Source organism: Cetorhinus maximus, chromosome 21, assembly GCF_964194155.1.
Source record: "Cetorhinus maximus chromosome 21, sCetMax3.hap1.1, whole genome shotgun sequence".
NCBI lineage: Eukaryota > Metazoa > Chordata > Chondrichthyes > Lamniformes > Cetorhinidae > Cetorhinus > Cetorhinus maximus.
The window spans coordinates 19386148-19410746 of NC_135899.1; the positions used below are offsets into that span (position 1 = coordinate 19386148).

Below are 24599 nucleotides of genomic sequence, written 5' to 3' on the forward strand. Positions count from 1 at the left end.
TCCCACGGCACATCCAGGTCCCTATCCACGGTAGCGATGGCTGAAGTACCAGGGTAAACTTCAGGACCATTTACAGGCAACTGTCACTCCATTTACTCCAGCAAGAAGCTCTTCAAATCATCCAGGTGAATTTGGAATGGGGGCTGTAAGGAACCAGACTATGGACCAATGTGTAAATAAAACAAACAGCATGTTTCATTTCTGTTTCTCAGATTTAATGATGAACTGTGTCCTTTTTGAGAAAATTGCTTCTATTCCATTCATTTTCAGGTTCTTCTGGTTGAAGAACCAATTTACCAATGTAATTATGGACTCCCAATGTAAATTATAATTCTATATAAAAATGATAATATGAAAAGGTTACATGTACAGAGTTACATATTTTTAATAAAATAGGTAACTACATACTAGTGATTTAAGGACTATTTCACTGACAGGGAAAGTGGTGAGACAGAGCAGACAAACCAGAGATAAATGATAACTGTGACTCCACTTTCATTTTTGGCAAAATATACTTTATTCCTAAAATATCTAAAAGAACATTTCAAAATGACCATCACAGAAATTGCAATGATATTCAAATGATCATGTTGCACTCGGAGGAGCTTCAGGACAAGAGAAAGCCCATGACAAACATTCTAATGCAGCAACTGAACTACTTTTCACGTGGTTAACACTGCCTGTTAATGGCATACATACCCGATCAGTTCACACATCACGTTCAATACAGACAGACTATCAAATGAGTATTCACAACAGTGTCACATCATTTACATGCTCAGTCTCAAAGCACGTTCACATTTTAACGTAAAACAAACCGGAAACACCCCTCCAATTTTATTACAGAGTACCCACTTGGATGTGACAGTCTGGGCAATATTTACAGGCGTGTACCAACCCAGTCCAGTTACTCAGTGTTATTGAAACATGGTGAGAGTTTGAAGAAAGTCAAGATGACAGTTTTATCGCGATGACAAGAAACAAACCAATTAGAGATTAACATAAACAGAAAATGATGGAAATACTCAGAAGGCCAGACAGCATGATAACGGCACTTGCTCACTGCCTGAGCCCAAATTGAAGACAGACGAGTATCACAGCAGCAGCTGGTCTCCCACCTCCCCTCCTACCGAAAGGAAATATCAGACTCACTGCTGAAAACCATGACAGCCGAAATGTCCATGACCGTGAAGAAGGGAGAGAATTCGGGAGGTTTGGGGGTGGAAATCTTGACAGCTGCTCATGCAGGAATAACACTCACTCCTGGGAATTTATACAAAGCGGGGAGTTTTGTTATTTCCCCCACTTCACTTCCTCTCCCTCTTGTGCTTTTCTCTCTCTCTCCCACCCTCTGGAGAAATTATTTCCTGGACCCCCCGGGAAAGACTCCCCGGACCCCAGTTTGAGAATCACTGAACTGATTCATCTCAAACAAGCTGATGTCCCACCACCTTCCGCCTGTGGAGCAACATTACAGGCAGGAAGGTCACCGGGTTCCTGCAGTTCACAGCTCATTCTACCCAGTAAGTTCTTCTCTACAATTGAGCTTCTATTTGTTTCTTCTCTCCCCCTCCTTCTTTCCCCCAGCCCTACAGAGGTCCTCGCTGATCTTTCAGTTCCCAGTTCCCACACAGGGTTTATAACCGGAATGTTAACCTGGCTTCTCTCTCCACCTGTGACTGAGACCCACACCCATCAGTTTACAGCTGGCAGGAGGCAGGGAGACGGTGTGAAATTATGGGATGGATCTGTTAGTGACCTTGAATCCCGCAGATTCTCAGCGGGGCCGAGTTTTTCCCGTCGTCATTCGGTCCCGGGCGGAAGATGGGAAAGATTCTCCCAGTGAAAGTGTGGGTGAAAGTGTGGAGATGGGACATGTTGTCCGCATTGTAAAATGACACCTGTCCACCCTCATAGTCCAGGAAAACCCCGATCTTCCGGGGATTCACACTCAGGGTGAGGGGGGTCCGTGAGGGGGAGGTGGCGGCTAAATAACCAAATCCGGGAAACAGCCTCACAACCCACAATCCGGACTCGGGGATCAGGGAGATTCCCCCTTTCCTGTTCACAGACTCTCGGGCCACTCCGAGCCCCCACCGAGTCTTCTCCCCCACCTCCACCTCCCAGTAATGTCTCCCTGATGTGAATCCCTCTGATCCCAGGACACAGACCCAGGGATCAAACCTCTCCGGGGTTTCAGGGAGCGGCTGCCGTTTGTCTCCGTGTCTCACACTGGTCCGGTCCTCAGACAGGATGAGCCGGGGATTCGCTGTGTTCAGATCCAGAGTCAGAGAGGCTGGAGCTGGGGGAAAGTTAAAATAACACAGTCAGTGATTTAGAGAGAGGGGCTGGGGAGGGGGAGAGAGTGTGAGGAAGGGGGAGAGAGAGAGAGAGAGAGGGAGAGAGAGAGAGGGAGAGGGAGAGAGGGAGAGGGAGGGAGAGAGAGAGAGGGAGAGGGAGAGAGGGAGAGGGAGGGAGAGAGAGAAAGAGAGAGGGGGAGAGGGAGCTGGAAAGAGATGGAGGCGGGGGGGAGGTGAAGTTGAGGAGAGAAAATGGCAGCAGAGGAGGGAGCAGGAACGTGGAGAGGGAGAGTGTGGGTGGACTGATGGAGAGGAAGAGGTGGCAGAGAGTGAGAGCAGGAGGGTTTGAGAACATGGGAGCAGGAGAGAGAGAGACCAGCATGACAGAGATTGGGAGAGTGGGTAAGAAAGAGAGGGTGGAGTAAAGAGAGCAGGGGATGGTAGGAAGTGTGTGGGGATGTGAGAGTGAGATGAAGGGGTAGAGAGTGCAGGGGGGCAGGGAGAGTGCGAGGGTGAAAGTGAGATGGAGGGGTCTAGAGTGCAGGGTGGCTGGGAGAGAGGGTAGATGTGAGAGAGAGATGGAGGGGTAGAGAGTGCAGGGGGCAGGGAGAGTGAGATGGTGTGAGAGAGAGAACGAGATGGAGGGGTAGAGAGTGCAGGGGGGCAGGGAGAGTGTGATGGTGTGAGAGGCAGAACAAGATGGAGAGGTAGAGAGTGCAGGGGGCAGGGAGAGTTTAAAGGTGTGAGAGAGAGTGAGCAAGAACTGGAGGGTGAACGCAAATCGGGCAGAGTGAAAAAGAGAGAAGGGGAGGGCTTACAAGGGTGGGAGAGAGAATGTGAAGGTCTCAGAGAGAGTGGGAGACTGCTGAGAATGTGAACGAAAGCAGAACGGGGAGGGGCGAAAGTGCAGAAGAGGAAAGGGAGAGCGTGGGAGGAGGGGAGGGCTTGGGAGAGGTATAGCGGAATGATGAGGAAAGGGGGAAGGAGAGAGAGTGTCTGGATCGGTGGAAGAGAGGGCGAAATGGGCCTGACAGGGACAATGGGTGGGGAATGGAGGTAGAGGGCGGGAGGGACTGATATTAGATCGAGCAGGAGCATTGTTGAGAGGGTGAGTGCATGGCAGGAAGAGGGAGAGTGTGTGTGGAAGGGGAGAGAGAAAGATTGTGGGAAGGGCAGAGGTAATAATGAGAGCAGAAGTTACAGAGGCAAAGAGAAAGGGAGAGTGGGAGGTGAGTGAGAGAGTGTGGGGACAAGGGGAGTGAGAAAGTGTGGGTGGAGAGAAGGATGGGTGAGAAGAGGGAGAGCATAAGGACGGGAGAGCATGAGTGACAGGGTGTGCAAAGAGATAGTGACGCAGGGAGAGAGAGAGTATGAGAGAGGGAAGAGAGATTGTGAGAAGGAGAGCGGGAAGGGGAAAGATAAAGCTTGGGAGAAAGCGGGGAGGAAACAGCAGGCTGGAGAGAAAGAGAGCTGGAGAGAGTAGGTGGGGAGTGATACTTCTGCGAAACAGGTATGAAAGTGTCACCACACAGATTGTATACAATCTGATCCTGTAAGGTACCAAAGAAAATTAAATTACAAGAACGCTATGATTAGGAGCAGGGGTAGGCCATTCGGTCCCTCAAGCCTGCTCGACCATTCGACGAGATAATGGCTGATCTGATTGGATATATTCAATGACCCAGCCTCCACTGCTCACCGGGGAAGAGAATTCCAAACACTAACCACCCTCTGACAGAAAATAAATTCTCCTCATCTCAGTCTTAAATGGGAGACTCCTAATTTTAAAACTGCCCCCTAGTTCCAGATGTCTCTCCAAGGTAAATGTCCTCTTGGCACCCACCTTGTCAAATCCCCTCAGCGTCTTACACGTTTCAGTAAGATCACCTCTTATCCTTCTAAACTCCAATGAGTAAAGGCCAAACCTGTTCAACCTTTTATCATAAGATAATCCATTCATCCCAAGAATCAGTCGAGCAAATCTTCTCTGAACTGCGTCTTATGTAAGTATCTCATTTCTTAAGTAAGGAGAGCAAAATGGTACACAGACTTCAGATGCAGTCTCACTAAGATCCTGTACAGCTGTAGCAACAATTGCATAGTTTAATACTCGATTCCACTTGCAATAAACATGAACATTCCAGTTACCTTCCTAATCACTTGCTGTACCTGCAATTAATTTTTGTGATTCATGTACCAGATTGTCCAGATCCCTCTCTACTGTAGAGTTCTGCTGTCTCCCTTGGTACATTGCGAGGCCAGACCCCAAAATGTGTTACAGTCCCAGGCAAGACCCTCAAATTTGGTTATCATCTGCTTAGTGACCATTAACTTTTTTATGTTAGTCGACCAAATTTGAAATCCCAGTTGCTTACTAACAGGATAAATCCATAAGATTCCATGTTTTGAAACAAACAGAAGAATTTTACTAAACAAGAGTCAACAATGCAAACAGATAATATTATCTCTTATATTCTATCATAAAGAATTAACATGAGGTAAACATTAATTAACAGGAAAACTGCGGTCGAACACACCACAAACCACATGTTTAATGACAGACACGTGCAAGGCAAATCACATGAACCTGCTCATAATCTGCCCAAATGTCAATTATCACCATTAAAAACCCCCCAGAATAATGGAGGATCAAAGGACAAATATCAACAAGGAACTGCAACACAATATTTTTAGTTAAAAAAAAAGTACAAGAGAAATTAATGGGACTTAAAGGAGATAAATCCCCTGGACCTGATGATCTACATCCCAGAATGTTGAATGAGGTGGCTGTAGAGAAAGTCGGTGCATTGGTGGTCAACTTTCAAAATATGAGACACTCTGGAATTGTTCCTGCAGATTGGAAGGTGGCAAATGTAACCCCACTATTTAAGAAATGAGGAAGAGAGAAAACAGGGAATTACAGACCTGTTAGCCTAACATCAGTCGTAGGGGCAATGCTAGAGCCTAAAATAAAGGATGTGATAACAGGACACTTAGAAATAATGGGAAGCTTGGGCAGAATCAACATGGACTTGATGAAAGGGAAATCACGTTTAACAAACCCCTGTTGGAGTTTTTGGAGGATGTAACTACGAGAATAGGGAAGGGGTAACTGGAGGATGTCATTTATTCAGGTTTTCAGAAAGCTTTAGATACGGTCCCACACCAGAGGTTTGCAAACAAAATCAGAGCAAATGCAATTTGGTGGAATTTACTGGCATGGATTGAGAACTGGTTTATGAACAGAAAACACAGAGTAGAAATAAATTGGTCATTTCCAGGTGGACAGGCTGTGACTAGTGGGGTATCGCAAGGGTCAGTGCTTGGGCCCCAGATATTCACAATCCATATCAATGATTTGGATGTTGGGGTTAAATGTAATATTTCCAAGTTTGCAGATGGAAGTGTCAGTTGTGAGCAGGATGCAGAGATGATTGAAGGAGATTTGGAGAGGCTCAGTGAGTGGGTGAAACTGTGGCAGATGGAATTCAAGGTGGAGAAATGTGAGGATATCCACTTTTGTGGGAAAAACCGAAATGTAGGGTATTTCTTAAATGGAGAGAGGCTGGGAAATGTTAAGCATAAAAGGGACTTATGTGTCCATGTTCATGAGTGGACAAAAATGTGGCAGATGGAATTCAAGGTGGAGAAATGTGAGGATATCCACTTTTGTGGGAAAAACCAAAATGTAGGGTATTTCTTAAATGGAGAGAGGCTGGGAAATGTCAAGCATAATAGGGACTTTTGTGTCCATGTTCATGAGTCACTGAAAGCCGGTACAGCAAGGAATTTAGAAGGCAAATGCTATGTTGGCCTTTATTGCAAGATGATTTGGTTACAGGAGTAAAGGTGTCTTACTACAATTATATATAGCCTTGGTGAGACTGCATCTGGACTAATATGTGCAGCTTTGGTCTCCGAACATGAGGAAAGGTATATTTGCCATAGACTGAGTGAAATGAAGGTTCACAAATAAATTCCTGGAATGGAGGGATTGTCCTGAAGATGCAGAAAATTTGGATTTATTTTAAAGTGCCAGCTAGGACCAGCATCTAGGTTGCCAAAGCATACACAGACAATCACAGCCTTACATGAAAGCTAAAAACTTGTACAAAGGGTTCAGCTGTAAATTTGCAATTAGGAAATGGGAGACACACATGGGCAGGGACTCAGGATGACTCGATCAAGACATGGGGAAGGCCATTTAACACCGTCTGATAGCCTTGAACCACACCCAGTCAGCCCCCGTAAACCTTTTGTCTAGAACAAACGCACATTCTTTGTTCTCTCCCAAAAGGACAATGCCCAGTATCTGCACTGCAATTACTGTACAAGAACACAATGATCAGATTATTGTGCTGTGGCATTTGTCTAACTAGCACCATTAAGTTGTAACTGGTAGTAAAAAATATATTAACTGTGCTCAGTTGAATCTCGGTGGAGAAGCGCCTGGATTGCCCAGCGTTAGCTGCCCACATGTGTAATAAAGGAACCACTTGAATATTGCATCTGGACTCCGAGTGTTGAAATTTTGTACCAGTGTATTCCTCGGACCTTTCAGTCCTGTGAGCAAAGATTAAATAGACGGTTCCTTTGCTCTCTGGAGTTTAGAAAAATGAAAGGTGATCTCAGTCAAACATACAAAATTCTAACAGGACTTGACAGGATAAATGCAGAAAGGATGTTTCGCTGGTTGCGGTGGTGGGGCGGTCGAGAACCAGGGGACACAGTTTCAGATTAAGGGGCAGGTCATTTAAGGCCAAGATGAGGAGGAATTTCTTCACTCAGAGGGTGATGAATCTTTGTAAGTTTCTGTCCCAGACGGTTGTGGAGGCTCAGACATTGGGTAAGCGCAAGACTGAGATGGATAGTTTTCTACATATTAAAAACATCAATGGATAAGGGGATAGAGCAGGAAAATGGTGTTGAAGTAGAGAATCAGCCATGATTTCATTGAATGCCAGAGGGAGGGCTGGACGATCTACTCCTGCCAAGAGCAGTTCTACTCCAGTATCTTGAAAGGGTTAAACAATTTTAGTTAGAATTGCCTGTTAGTAACAATAAAATATAAGCAGAACAGCAGAACGGGAGAATAGCAGATGTGTTTCAGACAGAAGAAGAAAGGAGATGGGCAAGGCAGGAGAACAAAGAACAAGTTCAGGGAGTGAGTGGGCATTGAAGTCAGGAGGCACAGACTCCTGGACAATCAGCAAGAGATGGTGGTCTTGCGAGGATGAGAACAATGTCGAGTGTCTGTACACACGGGAAATAAGTGACAAAAGCCGAAGGCCTCTTTAAGCATGTGATTGTGAATTGACAAGATTAGATTACGAGTCTGTGACAAATTGTGTATAAAAACAAGATTTCGCTGTAATCTGCACAGCTCGGTCTTGGACTGCCCAACGCTGTCTCTCCCTGCATACACTTGAATCACTAATGAAAGATCTTGGCCTGTACCTGCATCTCCTGGTAGTTTGTAAGGCAAATTATAACATGCCGACAGCAGTTCCACTCCAGCATCTCAACACAGGCACGGTCCCAGCTCCTCAGCTGAGCTGCTGCACCAACTGCTGCTCCCAACTCTTTAAACTCAATACAAATGAACACAAATGGTTGTTAACTGACCTTTGAATTCTCCTGTTAACCTGTGATCTCCCAGCAGGGTTCAGCCCCCTTGCCCTGAGACAGGAACTGAATGTATCAACCCTTGGGACATTCTGAACCTTAAATGTTACAATCTCCAGACAACACAAAGGTTATTCCCACAGGTGTGAACTTACAATCGCTCCACACCGAAAATACACAGTCAGAACTCCAACAATATAGTTTTAATCATCCTCTCTATTAAAATAATACATTGCCTTGATATTCTTCCTGCCAAGTGGACAAGTTGATGAATTTGGACATTATAATCCACCCGCTAAATTAATTATCAATTAATCTATCTAAATCCTTTTGTAGACTCTTCATGTGCTCTTAACAAGTTAAATTCTTAATATCTTTGTGTCATGAACAAATTTAACTACCATACATTCGGTCCCTTCATCCAAGTCATTGATATAGATTGTAAATAGTTGAGTTCCCAGCGCTCATCCCTGTGTCACTCCACTAGTTACAGCTCAGCAACCCAAACACAAGAGCGGGATTGGGAGAGAGAGAGAGAAAAAACGTGTGAATATAGAGAGGGGAGAGGGAGGGGGAGGGGAGGGAGAAAGGGTGATGAAGGAGTGAAAGATTGGGAGGGGTAGGGGCGTGGTCAGTGAGTGGACAGAGTGGAGCCAGAGTTAGCTGGAGGGGACAGTGACAATGGTGGAAGGGGAGGGCTGAGATGGTGGAAGGGGGAGGGGAGAGAGGTTGGGAGGTGGAGCGGAGAGAGAGCATGGGATGGGGAGGGGAGAAAGAAAGCTGACGGGAAAGGAGGAGGGATTGCGAGGGACAGTGTGCGGGACAGGGAGGACAGGGAGAGTATCGGACCGAGATGAGGGAAGAAGTGCGGAATGGGGAGGGAAGACTGACTGGAGGTAAGTGAGTGAGAGAGGGGAAGGATGGGGAGTGGAGTATGTGTAGGAATGGGCGGAGGGAGAGAACAAAGTCAACGGGAAGGGAGGTGGCGGGGAGCAGGGGACCAGGAAAGTGAGATGAGAGAGAAAGCAGGAAGGAGGTTGTGAGGAAAATGTACAGGGTGGTGGTGGGGGGAGGCAGAGGGAGCATGGGAGCAAGAAATCGAGGAAGGGAGGACTGGGGGGGTGGGTAGAGGGAGTGGGTGGCGAGTATAGAGAGTGGAGGAGGGGAGAGAGCAGAGATGCGGGAGGAGCAAGTGCAGATTTGGGTGGGTGATATTGGGGAGACAGTGGGTGGTGAGCATAGAGTGTGAAGGAGCCAGGCAGCAGTGGGAGGGGGGTGGGCATTGTGTCATCCAGCGTGGACAGGAACATTGAGGAGCTGAGAAAAAGACTGCTGCCTCCCCCATCTCCATATTGTTATCAGGAAAATAAATGTGCTCAGCTTTTCACTGTCGCCCACATCCATGTCCAGGAAACCCAAGGCTCAGGGCTTGAGTCTCAGGACATCCCAATTATTGGAAAGACTCCAAAACAGCACCAACATTAGCAGATGGATGGCGCCTAACGCCTGTTTTCGTAACTGTCCTAGTCCCTTAAAAACATCCGAGCCCAATTATGAGTTGGACTAGATAACGGAATCTTCTCGCGCAGAAGGAGGCCATTCAGTCCATCGTACTTGTTCAGGCTGTCCAATTTAATCGTCTAGTCCAGCTTTTTGCCCGGAACCCTGCATATTAGTCCATTTGAGAATATGTTCAATTCATTTTTGAAAGTTCCTATGAAATCCACATTTTCAGACAATGAATTGCAGATCATGAACATAGTCTGTGAGATTTCATGTTTGCTCATTACCCCTCTAATTCTTTTGGTGATTATTTTAAATCTTAACCTTTAGTTACAGACACACTTACCAGAGTAAACAGATTCTCCTGATCTGCTCAATTAAGCCCTCATAATTGAAATTCCTGCATTAAATCTCCCTTTAAACTTCTCTGTTCTAGAGAAGCTTATCCAACTTATCCAACGTTACCAGCTTATCCAACTACCCTGTAAACTGAAGTCCCTCATCAGTGCTATTGTGCTGGTAAGTACCCCCTGCACCCTCTCCAAGGACTTGACATCCTTCCCAAAGTGTGGTGCCCAGAAATGCAGAAATTACTCCTCCAGAGGCCTATTTGAAGTGCTCATCGGTGCAAACACTGCACCTGAAACTGCTCCTTTCTATACCCGTGCACTTGCACATGATGGACAAGTTCACTATCCTGATTTTCTAATCCAGAAGGTGATCAAGAGTCACCAACAGATGCTCCAAGGTGACATAGAGACACATGGGGTGAAATTTGTCATGGACGGTTGTGTGACTTGGACAACACTGAAGTAGCAGCTCGGAACACATTCCTCTCAATATCTGTATCCATTAACTCCGATGGAGATTGATATTGAGCACGATGTAAGCTGGGTTACTGATTTACTGTCTGATTTTCACATATTGCGTTACCATCCAAACAAGGTTTACTCTTTCTGAAACTCTTTTTCAACTGTTTAAAAATAAAGACAGTTTTAACTAAACACACAGACATTTCAGGACATGTCATTGAGGTGATGGCTCACCAACAGGCACTCCGTCTACAGCAACTTTCATAGACAATGGCCTCTCTGGATATGTGTGAATAGCTTTCTTACTGCCTTTTCAAGATACAGATATTACATCCATAGCTGGCATACACCTGGAGATATCCACTGCTGAGAGCAGAAAATGACCACATGCAGGTGGAGGGATTGATAAGGCATGAAACACAATTGGATGACCCGAATCAAGTTATTAACTTATATATCAAGGGACCAGGGTCAGAAAGGGATATAAAGCCACAGCCACAAGGACAGCCAGGAAAGCGTGATGTGGTCAGTCACAGGAAGTCGTGCAGGAGAAGTCATTCAGCAGAGTGACCACGTGGGAATGGGCTCCGACATGCGGATCTCACTGAACAACTGGTGTTGGAAGTGTATATTATTGCATGTTTGGTTAATAAATGTTTTGAGGGGTTGTTTAGGTTGGGCCTGTACTCATTAGATCTCAGGGTCGGGAGAGCATGTGGCGGTGGATCAGAATAATGCCCAGTGGAATGAAGGGAGGTTCAAGGGTGACAGAGGGGAGTGGAAAGCTGATATTGGGTGGGTTAATGTGATGGGGGGAAGTTGGTGGGTGGCAGGGGGAAGGGTAGAAGTTGGTGGATGAAGTTTGGAAGGTGACACTCACCATTCTTCAAATCTGACGTTGACCACGCAGTTAGTCAGTAAGTAAGATGCCTCGAAGTGGGAGCAAGGTCTTTTTGGTGGGTGGTGATCAAGGTCGGCAGAAATGGCCGACGAAAGGAACACCCTAATAATTATGAGGTAACTGGATGTCATCCATGTTCAGTCGTGTTCTCCCCTCTATGGTGAAGCCTACACGTCAGCAGGTTTATGCCCATCTCATCACATCGAGATCCCAGCAAGGTATGGAGCTTCCTTTCATTCTGTCCATTCGCCATCAGCTGCAGTCAGAGGCAAGGATGAATGGAGAGCGAGGGGTGGAAGCCTCCAAGGAGCACGGGTGGTGGCCAACTCATGACTCCAAAAATCCATCCCCCCAGCTGAATGGTCATGCCTGACAAGGGCTCATGTGTTTAGTCTTTCTATGTTACCAAGGCAATGGTCTCTCTGTAGGGACTCGAGGGTAGTGGAGGGTATTAAAGGAACTATCTCGGTGATTGCCGGGCAGGATCCTCAGGGACAAGGGATACCCCCAGCAAAAATGACTGATGATGCCAGTTCACCACCCGCAGAGTACTGCTGAGGAGATACAATGATGGCTATACCCCCACCAGGTCCCTGGCTGAGCAGGTGATTGAGCTCCTAAAGATGAGGTTCAGATGTTTGGATGGCTCAGGCAGTGCTTTCCCATACTGAGAATGTCTCAGATCATCATTCTCTGCTGCACCCTGCACAGCCTCGTGATACAAAAGGGGGATGTGTTGCCTGAGCGAGACATGGGGAAACAAAATGTCTGCTCCGATGAGAAGGACAATGAAGGGGATGGGAGGGCCAGGATGTGGCCAAACCACATGCAGAGGCTATAGCTGGAATATGATGTGGTAGACAGGCCCATACCAATCTGATAGTTACCAGATTCCAGGCAGAGTAAGCTTCCGGGACATTTGTTGAACTTTTTGGTTTTCTATCCTTTGGAGGCTGGAAGGCCCCAGCACCTTCTTGTTTACTGACCATAGATTTCTCAAATGTACCTTTATTTATGAGAGCAGAATTAAATTGCAGTAGTGACATCTTCCCTGCAGTTGGTTTGAGCCTTGCATGTGCTCAACTATAATAAAATGCTGAACCCTGGCGCCAAATGCGCTTATTAGGATCTGCACCATCTCCTGCAACCTCAGGCACCTGTAAGTAGAATTGTGATTTCAGCAATGCACTGACAACGTCCTGAACACGACAGATTGGAAGGAATGTCAAATCTAAACTTTCCAGAGATGCACTATCCTGATTGGGCATTCTGAATACACTTGTGTGTCACTGACTGAAAGCTGACGCATTGGTCCCAAGTGAAGCCCTAGATGGGTCCATTATTAAAGAAGTTCAAGGCGGGGGTGACCTTCAACGCCACCAGCATTGGATTCCCTCCAAGCCCTTGTGGCCGCAGCTCATTGTGGAGAAGCTGGCAGATAGATCCCGGGATCTACGAAGCCACCTCCAGCGTTGCCTTTCACCCATTTGTGGATAAGAGCACCGCCTGTGATACACCTGTGGTGAGGCCAATGGCCGCCATCTTGACTTCCCTGAGGCCGGTTCTTGCTAACCCTGACACCTGCTCTCAAAGGGGAGCCGACCTAGCAGAGAGCTCTTTCAACTATAACCAGACAGGGAGGAGCAACATGAGAACGTTTGACCCCTATAAATCGCTGCTCCATGCATATTGATGAGAGATTATCATGTTCCTGCCCCCCCCCCCGGTCACCACTCACACATCATAATCGCATATCCCTTGACATGTTTATCATGCCAACAAGTTTAGGGGTTACTTTGTAGTCCACTCACTGAGTGCCTCACCTGCACTATGCATTGCTGAGGTGGAAGGCCCCTGACCCTCCAGTCACAGAGACCCCTACAAGTCTGAGTCTCAGATGGACTTTCGCTTAAGTGGAAGACCGTGATCTGTCATTGTTGCACCCACAGTCAAGGAAAACTTCTTTCCTGCATGGACCCTGCACAGGACAGTTAAAGCTGCTGATCATTCACATGGATCTCCTCACAGTCCTCAGCACAGGTCCAATCGACACTCCCTCTCCTCGTGCTCTAAACAAGCAACGATCCTTCAATGATATCCAATGCACTTTGGTTAGACACATGGCAGCATGATATCATCGCAATAACAGAAACCTGGCATACGGAGGGGCGAAAATTGCAGATTACCATCCCTGGATATAGAGTTTTCAGGCAGGGTAGAGAGGGGGATAAAAAAGGTGGGGGTATAGCATTATCGGTTAAAGAATCAATGACAGCTGAAAGGAGGGATGACATCCAAAATGAAGCATCAAATAAGGCCCTATGGGTGGAGCTCAGAAAGAAAAAAGGGGCAGGCTCACTACTAGGAGTGTACTCAGGCCCCCAAATGGTGGAATGGGACAAATATGTAGGCAAATTTCTAAGTGCAAAAACAATAGGATGGCAATATGTGGAGGCTTTAGCTACCCTAATATGAATTGGGATGCAAACAGTGTGAAGGGCACGGAGGGCACAAAATTCTTGAACTGCATTCAAGAGAACTTTCTTAGCCAGCACATAACAAGCCCAACGTGAGGGGGCGCAATTCTAGATTTAGTCTTAGCAAATGAACCTGGGCAAGTGGATGAAGTAGCAGTGGGTGACCATTTTGAAGATACTGACCATAAGACAGTTAGATTTAACACCATTATGGAAAAGGGCAAATAGAAAGCAGGGATAAAAGTTCTAAATTGGGGGGAGACAAATTTTACAAAGCTGAGAGGTTAATTGGCGAAAGTGGAATGGGTAGAGTTATTAGATGGGAAAATGTTGTCAAATCAGTGGGGGTTATTCAAAAGCAAGATTCTATGGGCACAGTGGAGACATGTCCCCATAAAACGAATGGTAATACTGACAAATCTAGAGCCCCCAGGTTACACAGAAGCAGACAGGTCAAGATGAAGCAAAAAAAGAAGTCTCATGGCAGTCACAAAAAGCAAGTCTAGAGGAGTATAGAAAGTACATGGGTGAAGTAAATATGTAAATTAGGAAAGCAAAGCGAGGATTTGCAAAAATGTTGGCAGGTAAAATCATATAAAACCCTAAGGAGATTTGCCAGTACATTAAGAGCAAAAGAATAACTAGAGGAAGGGTAGGGCCTATCAGAGATGTACATGGTAACCTGTGCGTTGATGCTGAGGACGTGGGCAGGGTTCTCAATGCGTACTTTGTCTCAGTCTTCACTAAAGAGAGGGATGATGCAAACATTCTAGTTCAAGAGGAGTAGTGTGAAATATTAGATAAAATAAGTATAGTGAGAGAGGAAGTAATGGAGGAACTGACATCCTTGAACGTGGATGTATAACCAGGACCACATGGATTGTATCCCGGGTTGTTAAAAGAAGCCAGGGAGGAAATAATGGATGCCCTGAGGATTATGTTCCAATCCTCACTAGAGACAGGTGAGGTACCAGATGGTTGGAGGTCTTTGAACATTGTACCATTATTTAAAAAGGTTGTGAGGGATTGGCAAGAAAATGATAGGCTGGTCAGCCTGACTTCAGTTGTGGGCAAATTATTGGAATCAATTCTGAGAGGCAGGATAAAGTGTCACTTAGAAAGGCATTGATTGATCTGGGATAGCCAGCATGGTTTTGTAGGGAAAGATCATGTCTTACTAACTTAATCGAAATTTTTGAGGAACCAACAAGGAGGATTGATGAGGGTAGTGGAGCAGACATTGTCCACGTGGATTTTAGTGATGCATTTGACAAGGTCCCACATGGCAGACTGGTCAGGAAAGTGAGATCATATGGGTCACAGGGAAGGAGGCGAGTTGGATCCAAAATTGGCTCAGCAACAGGAAACAAAAGGTCATGGTCGATAGATATTTTTGCAAATGGAAAATGGTTTCCAGTGGTGATTGACAGGGCTCAGTGTTGGAGTCCTTGCTGCTTGTTGCATATATTCATGGTTTGGGCGTAAATGTGGGAGGTATGATTGGGAAATTTGCTGATGACACAAACATTTTCCCTGTAGTTGGAAGTGAAGAGGGTAGCTGTTATCTCCAGAATTATATCAATGGTTTTGTTGAGTGGAAAAATTGAATTCAATCCGGATAAGTGTGAGTGATGCATTTGAGGTGGGGCTGAGGAAGTGAGAGACGTTGGCGTGCATGCCGTATATCCTGGAAGGTGGCAGTACAAGTGGGTACAGTGGTCTAGAAAGCATATGGAATGCTTTTCTTTATTGGATGAGGTATTTAAGTCCAAGGCAAGAACGTTGTGATGGAACTGTATCAGATGCTGGTTACCACAGGGCACAGATTTACAGTGAATGGTAAAAGGATTAGAGGGGAAATGAGGAAAATATTTTGCGCCCAGAGGGTGATGGGCATCTGGAAGTCTTGGCCTGGTTGGTGATTTAGGCTGAAATACTCAACTCATTTGAAAGGTACCTGGATCTGCACCTGAAGTGTTGTAAACTGCACAGCTATGTACCAGGAGCTGGAAATTGGGATTAAAATGAGCGGCTAGTTTCTTTTTTCTTTGGCTGGTGCAGGCACAATGGCCTGAATGGCCTCTTACTGTGCCGTAACTTTTCTATCATTCTATGGTTGCAAACCTTTTATGTGAGGCCTACTGCCACCTTTGATAATGGAGATAAAGTAGACGGGCACACCACCAAAATCTCCATGTGCGGTCGACAAAGGATTTAGGCAAATGCACAAACATCTCTTTAATATTACACCCAAATCCCTCTTGCAGTCAAGAATAATGTGCAGCCTCTGATTTTCTACTGTTAAGAAGACAGCGTAGAGCTTCAGTCTCTTAGCCTTAAAACTGCATCCGTGCCACTCACATAGCAGATTTAACACTGATTGAGTACTCGTGGCAACCACCACATCTCACATCAGGGCAACAGCTGCAGGAGAAACAAAAACCTTGATGATCCATCTTGGTCTCCTTCCAACGTTACCAATGTCATAGATGCCAGTCTTCAGCTGAGGCAACTGACTGCACATGATCACAAGTAAGGGATGAACTCACTGGATACAGCAAAGGCAATGGACACTAACAACATCCCAGCTGTAGTACTGAAGATTTTAACTCTGAAATTAGTGACACAAATTGTTCCAGTCGACTTACAACACAGCCATCTGCTCGACAATGTGGGAAATTGCCCAAGTATATCCTGCCGACAAAAAGCAGGACAAATACAATGCAGACAATCAATGGTCCAACAGCCTACTCTCAATCTTCAGGCAAGTTGTAGAATGTGATGTTGACAATGCCATCAAGTGGCACTTACACAGCAATAAAATGCTTATAATCCTCTGTTTGCGTTCCACCAGAGCCACTTGAAATCGAATCAGTTAGATAAAAATGAAATAAAGATGGACAGGTGATGTGTTGCAGTTGCAGCAGGTGGGGACCAGAGGCTACCCGTCTGATTCACGGCAAACACATCTGCAGTAAGTGTCTGCAGCTTGAGGAACCTCAGCTCCGAGCTGATCCACTGGAATCCGTGATTTGGACAGTGCAATGCACTGGAGAGGGGTAAAGTTACCAGCACATTTTGTTCCAGGAGGCAGTGACACCCTTAGGCATTCCGATTTGTTCAGTGGTCAGGGAAAGGGAAGAAAGTCAGGTTAGAAAGTCCAGCCTTTGCAATTGCCCAACAGATTCAAAGCCCTTGCACCTCATGTGGACGAGAGCATGAATGCAGGGAGGATGAGCAAACTGACTATGGCACAGTGGTGCAGGAAGCTATCCAAATGCAAAAAGGAATGTCATTGTAGTAGGGGACAGGTTAGTTAGGGGGATAGAAACTCTTCACTTCAGTCAAGTGCATGCATTCCAAAGGCTGTGTTGCATGTCCTGTGCCAGAGTCAAAGTAATCCTCTCAGGACTGGCGAGGAACTTGGAGTGGGAGGAAAAGCATCCAGTTCTTATAGTCCCCGTGGATACTTATATTGATAGGACTAAGAAAGAGGTTCTACTGAGAGAGTATGTGCAGTTAGGCACTAAATTCAAAGGTAATAATCTCTGCCTGAGGCATCAGCTGATTGGCATGGAGTGAATACGATCAGAGAATTGGATGTGTGGCTCAAAGATTGGTGTTGGAAAAATGTGTTTCAATTCATGGGGCACTGGCACTAACGCTGGGGAAAAAGTGAGTGAAACTATTAGAATGGCCTTCACTTGAACCACGCTGGAACCAGTGTCCTGGCAAATTGTACAACTAGGTCTGTGGAGAGGACTTTAACCTAAAGAGTGGGGGAGGGGGAGGAATTGTTCATGTGTGGAGAGGTTTTGAACATCCATGAAGGCCCTGCCTTTTCAACTTCACCCCACACCTGAGGTGTGGTGACCCTCAGGTTAAACTCAGCACCAGTCATCTATCTCTAATGAGAGTGCAGCCAATGGTCCTCTGGGACAATGTTGACTTTCACTTCACAGTTTTCATTTCCTTACTTAAGGGAGTTATATTTATGTCTTCGAAGCAGTTCAGGGAAGGTTCGCTAGGCTGATTCCTGGATGAAGGAGTTGTCTGATGAAGAAAGTTTGAGACATTTAACCCTATACTCTTGAAGTTTAGAAAAATTAGAGGTGATCTTAGTGAAACATATGTGATTCTGAGGGAGCTTAATAGTGTTGATAGTGGGAGGATGATTCCTCTTGTGGGGGTATCTAGAAGCAGTGGACATGGTTTATAAATCAGGGGTCTGTCTCCCTTTTGAGATAGAGATGAGAAGGAATTTCTTCTCTTTGAGGGATGTTAGCCTTTGGAATTCTGTTCCACATACAGCAATGGAGAAGAGACTGTTGTATAGACTCAGGGCTGAATTAGACATAATTTTGAACGACATTGGAGTTAAGGGCTATAGGGAAAAGGGAAAAAGGGCAGTTAAAGCCACAGTTAGATGAGCCATGATCTTATCAAATGGCGGGACAGGTTTAATGGGCCAAAAGGCCTCCTGCTGCTCCTATTTCTTATAATCTTATGATGATCATACGACCACAACCCCTCACTGGAGGAACGTTGGATTTCCTGTTTCCCTCACACCCCTGGAACTTTGGAGCTCATTTATTTCCTTCACAACTGGAATTATAGTTAGGAAAATTAATATAAAAGTTTTACCAGGGTCAATGGAATTGATCATTTCCCTCCAAGCTCTGTACTGTAAAGGTCCTATGAACTTTCCGATAGACAGGTCTGCAACATCTGCTACTGAGAGTTTTGGAGTGTCATCACTAATCCTGTAAATATCAAAGAATTAATGCTATAAATTGATCCCATTTGAGCATTTTAGACATGATTTAAATGGTGAAGCTACCCCAAAATGCATATCTTTCAGCATTTTTAATATTAGAACAAATGTGATAGGAAGTGAAATTTCTCTCTATAACTGAGCAAAAGATAACTTGGAAACGCAAGGGCAGAGGATGGAAACACTCATGTCCTGCAAAAGGCCCACAGCCTGATAACAAATTAGTTGCTTGTATATCACAGATCACAGGAGAAGATAAACATTTAGCCTGTCCACTTGCTCTATTACAAACAAAGCTTGTAGAATAAAAGCAAAGGTTGAAAACATCAACCCAACTCTCCGAGACACCTGCGCTCCTCTACTTCTGGCCAATTGAATATCCCTGATTTTAATCACTTCACCATTGGCAGCTGGACCTTCATCTGCCGAGGCCCTGAGCTCTGAAATTCCTTCTCTAAACCTTTCTGCCTCTCTATTTCTCTTTCTTCCTTTAAGACATTTTAAAATGTACCTCATCTTTGGTATTAATATCTCCTTTTGTTTTGGTGCAAATATTGCTGTATATCTTAAAGCACGTTTCTGCTATTGCGTTGATCTTTTTCATCATTCACAGGGTGTGGGCTTCGCTGGATAGCCCAGCATTTATTGCCAATCACTAACTGTCCCTTTAGAAGGTGGTTGTGAGCTGCCTTCTTGAACCCCTGCAGTCCAAGTGGTCTAGGTACACCCACAGTGCTGTAAGAGAGGGCGTTCCAGGAATTTGATCCAGTGGCAGTGAAGGAATAATGATATAGTTCTAAGTCAGGATGGTGAGTGGCTTGGAGGGGAGCTTCCAATTAGTGGTGCTCCCACACATCTTCTGCACGTGTCTTTCTAGATGGTAGCAGTCATGGATTTGGAAGGTGTTGTCTAAGGAGGCATGGTGAGTTCCTGCAGTGCATCTATTAGATGGTACACACTGCTGCCACTGTTTGTTGGTGGTGGAGAGAGTTAATGATTGTGGATGGGGTGTCAGTCAAGTGGGCTGCATTGTCCTGGATGATGTCAAACTTTTTGAATGTTAGCGGAGCCGCACTCATCCAGGCAAATGGAAAATTCTTCATGCTCCTGAAATGTGGCTCGTAGGTGATGGGCAGGCTGAGTTACTCATCGCAGGATTCCTAGCCTCTGACCTGTGCTTATAGCCATTGTCTTTATATGGTTAGTCCAGTTCAGTTTGTGCTCAATGGTATCCCTCAGGATGTTGATAGTGGGGGATTCTGTAATGGTAATAGCAAGCGACGGAATATCAAGTGGCGATGGTTAGATTCTCTCATGTTGGCGATAGCCATTGCCTGGCACTTGTGTGGGGAAAATGTTACTTGCCAGTTGTCAGCCCAAGCCTGGATATTGTTTAGGTCTTGCTGCATTTGGACATGCAGTGCTTCAGTATCTGAGGAGTAACAAATGGTGCTGAACATAATGCAATCATCAGCGAAAGTCCCCACTTCTGACCACTTATGATGGACGGAAGGTCAATGATGAAGCAGTTGAAGATGGTTGGGCATAAGACAGTGCCCTGAAGAACTCCTACAGTGATTTCCTGGAAATGAGATAATTGACCTCCAACAACCACTAGCATCTTCTTTTGAGATAGTTATGACTCGAACCAGTGGAGAGTTTTCCTCCGATTACTATTGACTCCAGTTTTGCTAGGGTTCCTTGATGCCACACTCGGTCAAATTATGTAATGTTCAGTCACTCTCACCTCAGCTCTGGAGTTCAGCTCTGCTGTCCATGCTTGAACCAAGATTAAAATGAGGTCAGGAGCTGAGCAACCCTGGCAGAACCCAAACTGAGCGTCAGTGAGAAGGTTATTGCTTAGTAAGTGCCACTTGATAGCAATGTTGAAGACCCCTTCCGTCACTTCACTGATGATCGAGAGTAGACCTACGAGGCAGTACTTGGCCAGGTTAGATTTGTCCTGCTTTTTGTGTACATGATATACCTGAGCAATTTTCCACATTGCCGGGTACATGCCAGTTGTACTGGAACAGCTTCGCTAGGGGTGTGATAAGTCCTGGAGCACAAGCCTTTAGTACTATGGCCAGAATATTGTCAAGCCCCATGGCCTTTGCAGTATCCAGTGCCTTCAGCCATTTCTTAATATTACGTGGAGTGAATCAAATTGGCTGAAGACAGGCATCGGTGATGCTGCGGACTTCTGGAGAAGGGCGAGATGGGTCATCCACTGGGCACATCTTGCTGCAGATGGTTGCAAATACTTCAGCCTTAATCATTTGCACTGATGCGCTGGGCTCCCCATCATTGAGGGTGGGGTATTTGTGGACTCTTCTCCTTACGTTAGTCGATTAATTGTCCACCGCCATGCAACGCTGGATGTAGCAGGACTGCAAAGCTTTGATCTGATCCATTGGTTGTGAGATCACTTATCTCTGTCTATCCATTGCTGCTTCCGCTGTTTGACATGCAAGGAGCCCTGGGTTGTAGCTTCACCATGTTGACACCTCATTTTTAGGCATGCATAGTCCTGCTTCCGGCATGCCCTCTTGCACTCTTATTCAACCAGGGTTAATTCCCTGCCTTGGAGATAATAGTCGAGTGCAGGATATGCTGAGCCATAAGGTCGCAGAGTGTGGTTTAGTACAAATCTGCTGCTGCTGATGGCCAACAGCGCCTCATGGATGCCCAGTTTTGAATGAGGGTATCATCAGTCTGAAGGCAGGAGTTCATCTCCACAAGGACTGTGCAGTGGTCCCTCCTACTGCTGCAGTCATAAACAGATGCATGTGCGGTAGGCAGATTGGTGAGGATGAGATCAAGTACGTTTTTATCCTCTTGTTGGTTACCTCATCACCTGCCACATACCCAGTCTAGCAGCTATGTCCTTTGGGACATAGCCAGCTCGGCCAGTAGTGGCGCTTTATGAAAAAATCATTCATGAGATGTGGGCATCGCTGGCTAGGCCAGCATTTACTGCCCATCACTAATTGCCCTTGAAAAGTTGGTGGTGAGCTGACTTCTTGAACTGCTGCATGCCATGTGGTGTAGGTACAGCCACAGTGCTGTTAGGGAGGGAGTTGCATTAACGAGTCACTCTTGGTGATGGTCATTGAAGTGCCCGATCCAGTGTGTATCCTGCACCCTTGCCACTCTTGGTGCTTCTTCCAAGTGGCGTTCAACATGGAAGAGTACTGATTCATCAGCCAAAGAGTATGTGAGGGAGGGGTGGGGGGAGGGTGTTGGCAAACGGGTTGCTACGTGGTCATCATCAGTATGTTTCCTTGCCCATATTTCACCCGATGCCATGAAACTTCATCGGGTTCTGAGTCGATGTTAAGTACTCCCAGGGCAACTCCCTCCAAATTTTATACCACAGTGCCGCCACCTCTGCTGGGTCTGTCTTGTCGGTGTTAAGGATACAGGTCAAAGTTCTACACTGGAATCAAAACAAAACCTGTTCCCACTTAACATGTGACTGTCTCGGTTTGGTCAGGAGCCTTGCAGGGACGTGGATGGTCGACACCATGGAAACATGGACGGTGTGGCTCTCTCGGGGTCAGTCGGAAGGCCACAGCCGCACTAACAGCAGTCTGCAGCCTGCAAGTGAGCACTTCAGGACTGCATGGCATCTTACAATTTAATACAATCATGCGGACCAGTTATAAGAAATCTAATTTAACATCTGCAATAAAACATGTCAACACAATAAAAGACTAGTGCTTAAACCATAAGCAGAGTTATTGTCGCCCGATGAACGGCACTTTAATGTTGCGATTGTAAGTAGAAAAGAAATTCATAACAAAACCTTTCTGAGTTATTTTACCAAATTGTGCAGAGTTTCAGCAGAAAACATGTCCTACCTTCTCTTCCGACAAGCTTCCTCCTGAAATAAATGAATCACGAACAGTGAGGAGAACAGTGACAGATTTAGAATCATAGAAAGTTTACGGCACAGAAAGAGGCCAGTCGGCCCATCCTGTCTGCGCCAGATGAAAAACAAGCCACCCAGCCTCATCGCACTTTGCATCATTTGATCCCCAGTCCTGCAGTTTACAGCACTTGATGTCAATATCCAGACAGCTTTTAAATGAGCTGAGGGTTTATGCCTCTACTACTCTTACAGGCAGTGAGTTCCACATCCCATAACCGTCTGGGTGTAAAGGTTTTTCATCATCTTCCCTCTCATCTTTCTATGCACTTTAAATCTGTGCCCCCTGGTCACTGACCTCTCTGCTAAGTAAATAGGCCCTTCCCCACCCACTCTATCAGGCCCCTCACAATTCGGTATATCTCAAATCTCCTCTCAGTCTCCTCTGTCCCAGGGAGAACAACCCCAGCCTTTCCAATCTTTCCTCATAGCTGCAATTTTCTAGTCCTAGTAACATCCTTGTAAATCTCCTCTGTACCCTCTCTAATTCAATTACTTTTCTGTTAAGAGGTACCCAGAACCGCACACATTTCAGGAGGACATAAACAGGGCGGCTGGTGAAATGAGCAGACTCAGAGCATGTTAGATTCAACACGGAAGTGTAAAGTGGTGCATTTTGGCAGGAAGGTTGTGGAGAGTCAAATATACTGGAACTCAACATCAGTCCCGCTCACAGACACAGTGACTCTCACACACCGTACCAGACACACCCACACACTCACAACATGAACTGGAACTGGATTACAATGGGCGGTCCAGGTGAAAATTAAACTTGGCAACGCGGAAATAATCACAAAGCAAGTGTGAAGATCAAGAAAACTGATTCTCTGGAGGTTACAGGTATTCTCGGGAATCTGCAGACAATGTGGAAGCCGATTATTTCGGGGAGACCGCAGAAATGTGCTTAACTCAGTTTTTATTTATTCAGTAAATTCGATATTTATTCCACAGTTATCAGTTATTTTGTGACTGTGTGAAGTTTCATTGAACTGACCCGCAATATATTCCCTCACCTTTAAAAATATCAACTCGACCTTTTGCTCCGTCTGTTTCTGCAACTTTGAGAGCTTCTCTTCAATAGAATTTAAATTCTCCTCAATCTCTCGAAGGTTTTTCTCCATTCTTTCTAGAATCCTCTCCTCTTCTTCCCTGAGATCTCTGAGTAGTCGCTGCTCTTTCTCAGTGAGAATCTGGTGCATTTTAGTGAACTCGGATGTGATGTGGGTCTGCAGACTGCTCGACCGTTCCTACCAAATGAAATGTGAAACATAATTAATGTCCCGCGATAAAGGGAGCAAAACTGACCGAGATCCCAGAAAACCAGCACAGGGAGACCTTACCCTGACTTCGGAAATCTTCCGCTTCTGTTTCTGTTCCGTTTCTAGAACCGCCGATTTCTTCTGTGTGAGAGAATCTAAGGAAGATTTCAGCTGACCCTGGGATTGGGAGAGAAAATCACAGAATTGAAGTGTTAGACCATGAAAATATGATAAAACTATCAACTTAGAAAATATATCCCCTTTTACCTTGTAGATTTCAACAGCTTCTTTAATTGGTAGGAAGCGGTGCTCTCTGTGTTCCCGCGAATCTCTACAAATCACACAGATCAATTTCTTGTCAGTTTCACAAAACAGCTTCAGTTCTTCCTGGTGTTTCTCACAGTGAAGTTTGCTTTCCTTCTCTTTCAGATCCAGCATTAATTTTCGAACTTTCTCGGCCAGATTCGCTAAGGCCCGATTCGCCCTGAGGTTTCTTTCCGGAAACTCCTCTCTACATTCCGGGCAGGAGTTTTTCTCCTTCTTTTCCCAACACTGGGTGATACAGGAGCGGCAGAAGTTGTGTCCACACTGCAGTGTAACCGGATCAGTGAAGAAATCAAGGCCAATGGAACAAATTGCCTCCTCGGTCAAACTCTGGACCTGTTCTCTGAAAGCCATGTTCACACTCAGCACTTCCTGATTCAAACCGCTTTCAGTTTCGATGTTGCTGCCGCACACCCTCAGTACAGCTTATTTCTTATAACGTTCACTTCGATCCTCAGGCAATTATTATTCCTTCGTAGTCTAAGTCCTCGCGACTTTCACACAGGACAGTAAACATAACACGCCCAGTCTAAAGGGGGAAAAGCAGAGTTGAAGAACTGAGGGGAATAATTGAAACCTGTCGAGGGCGGGTTGGGCTCCAGGGAATGTTGACAGTGGAGAGAAAGAGAGAGAGAGGGAGGGAGAGAGGAGGGGGGAAATCGGTGGAATCGAGATTCCATTGCACTTCTCTCC

The 24599-nt window shown here is 45.7% G+C and overlaps 1 protein-coding gene across 1 annotated transcript; it reads right to left on the minus strand.

The window, feature by feature from the left end:
- Positions 1-1392: 1392 nt before the first annotated feature.
- On the minus strand, positions 1393-24279 carry LOC144695732 (zinc-binding protein A33-like). The gene is made up of 6 exons (XM_078566691.1): positions 23850-24279; positions 23664-23759; positions 23337-23570; positions 22256-22278; positions 18263-18381; positions 1393-2302 (listed from the first exon to the last, which is right to left on the minus strand). Exons 1-6 carry the CDS (start codon positions 24258-24260, stop codon positions 1752-1754), a joined length of 1434 nt encoding a protein of 477 aa, XP_078422817.1. The 5' UTR covers positions 24261-24279; the 3' UTR covers positions 1393-1751.
- Positions 24280-24599: the final 320 nt, after the last annotated feature.

Excerpts from the sequence above, each read along its gene's own strand:
- LOC144695732 (XM_078566691.1), bottom strand. The coding sequence starts at position 24,260 with ATGGCTTTCAGAGAACAGGTCCAGAGTTTGACCGAGGAGGCAATTTGT. Across the intron at positions 22,279-23,336 it reads TCGAGTTGATATTTTTAAAG|GAGGAAGCTTGTCGGAAGAG; the intron begins GTGAGGGAATAT and ends CATTTATTTCAG. Across the intron at positions 18,382-22,255 it reads GAAGCTTGTCGGAAGAGAAG|GATTAGTGATGACACTCCAA; the intron begins GTAGGACATGTT and ends TGATATTTACAG.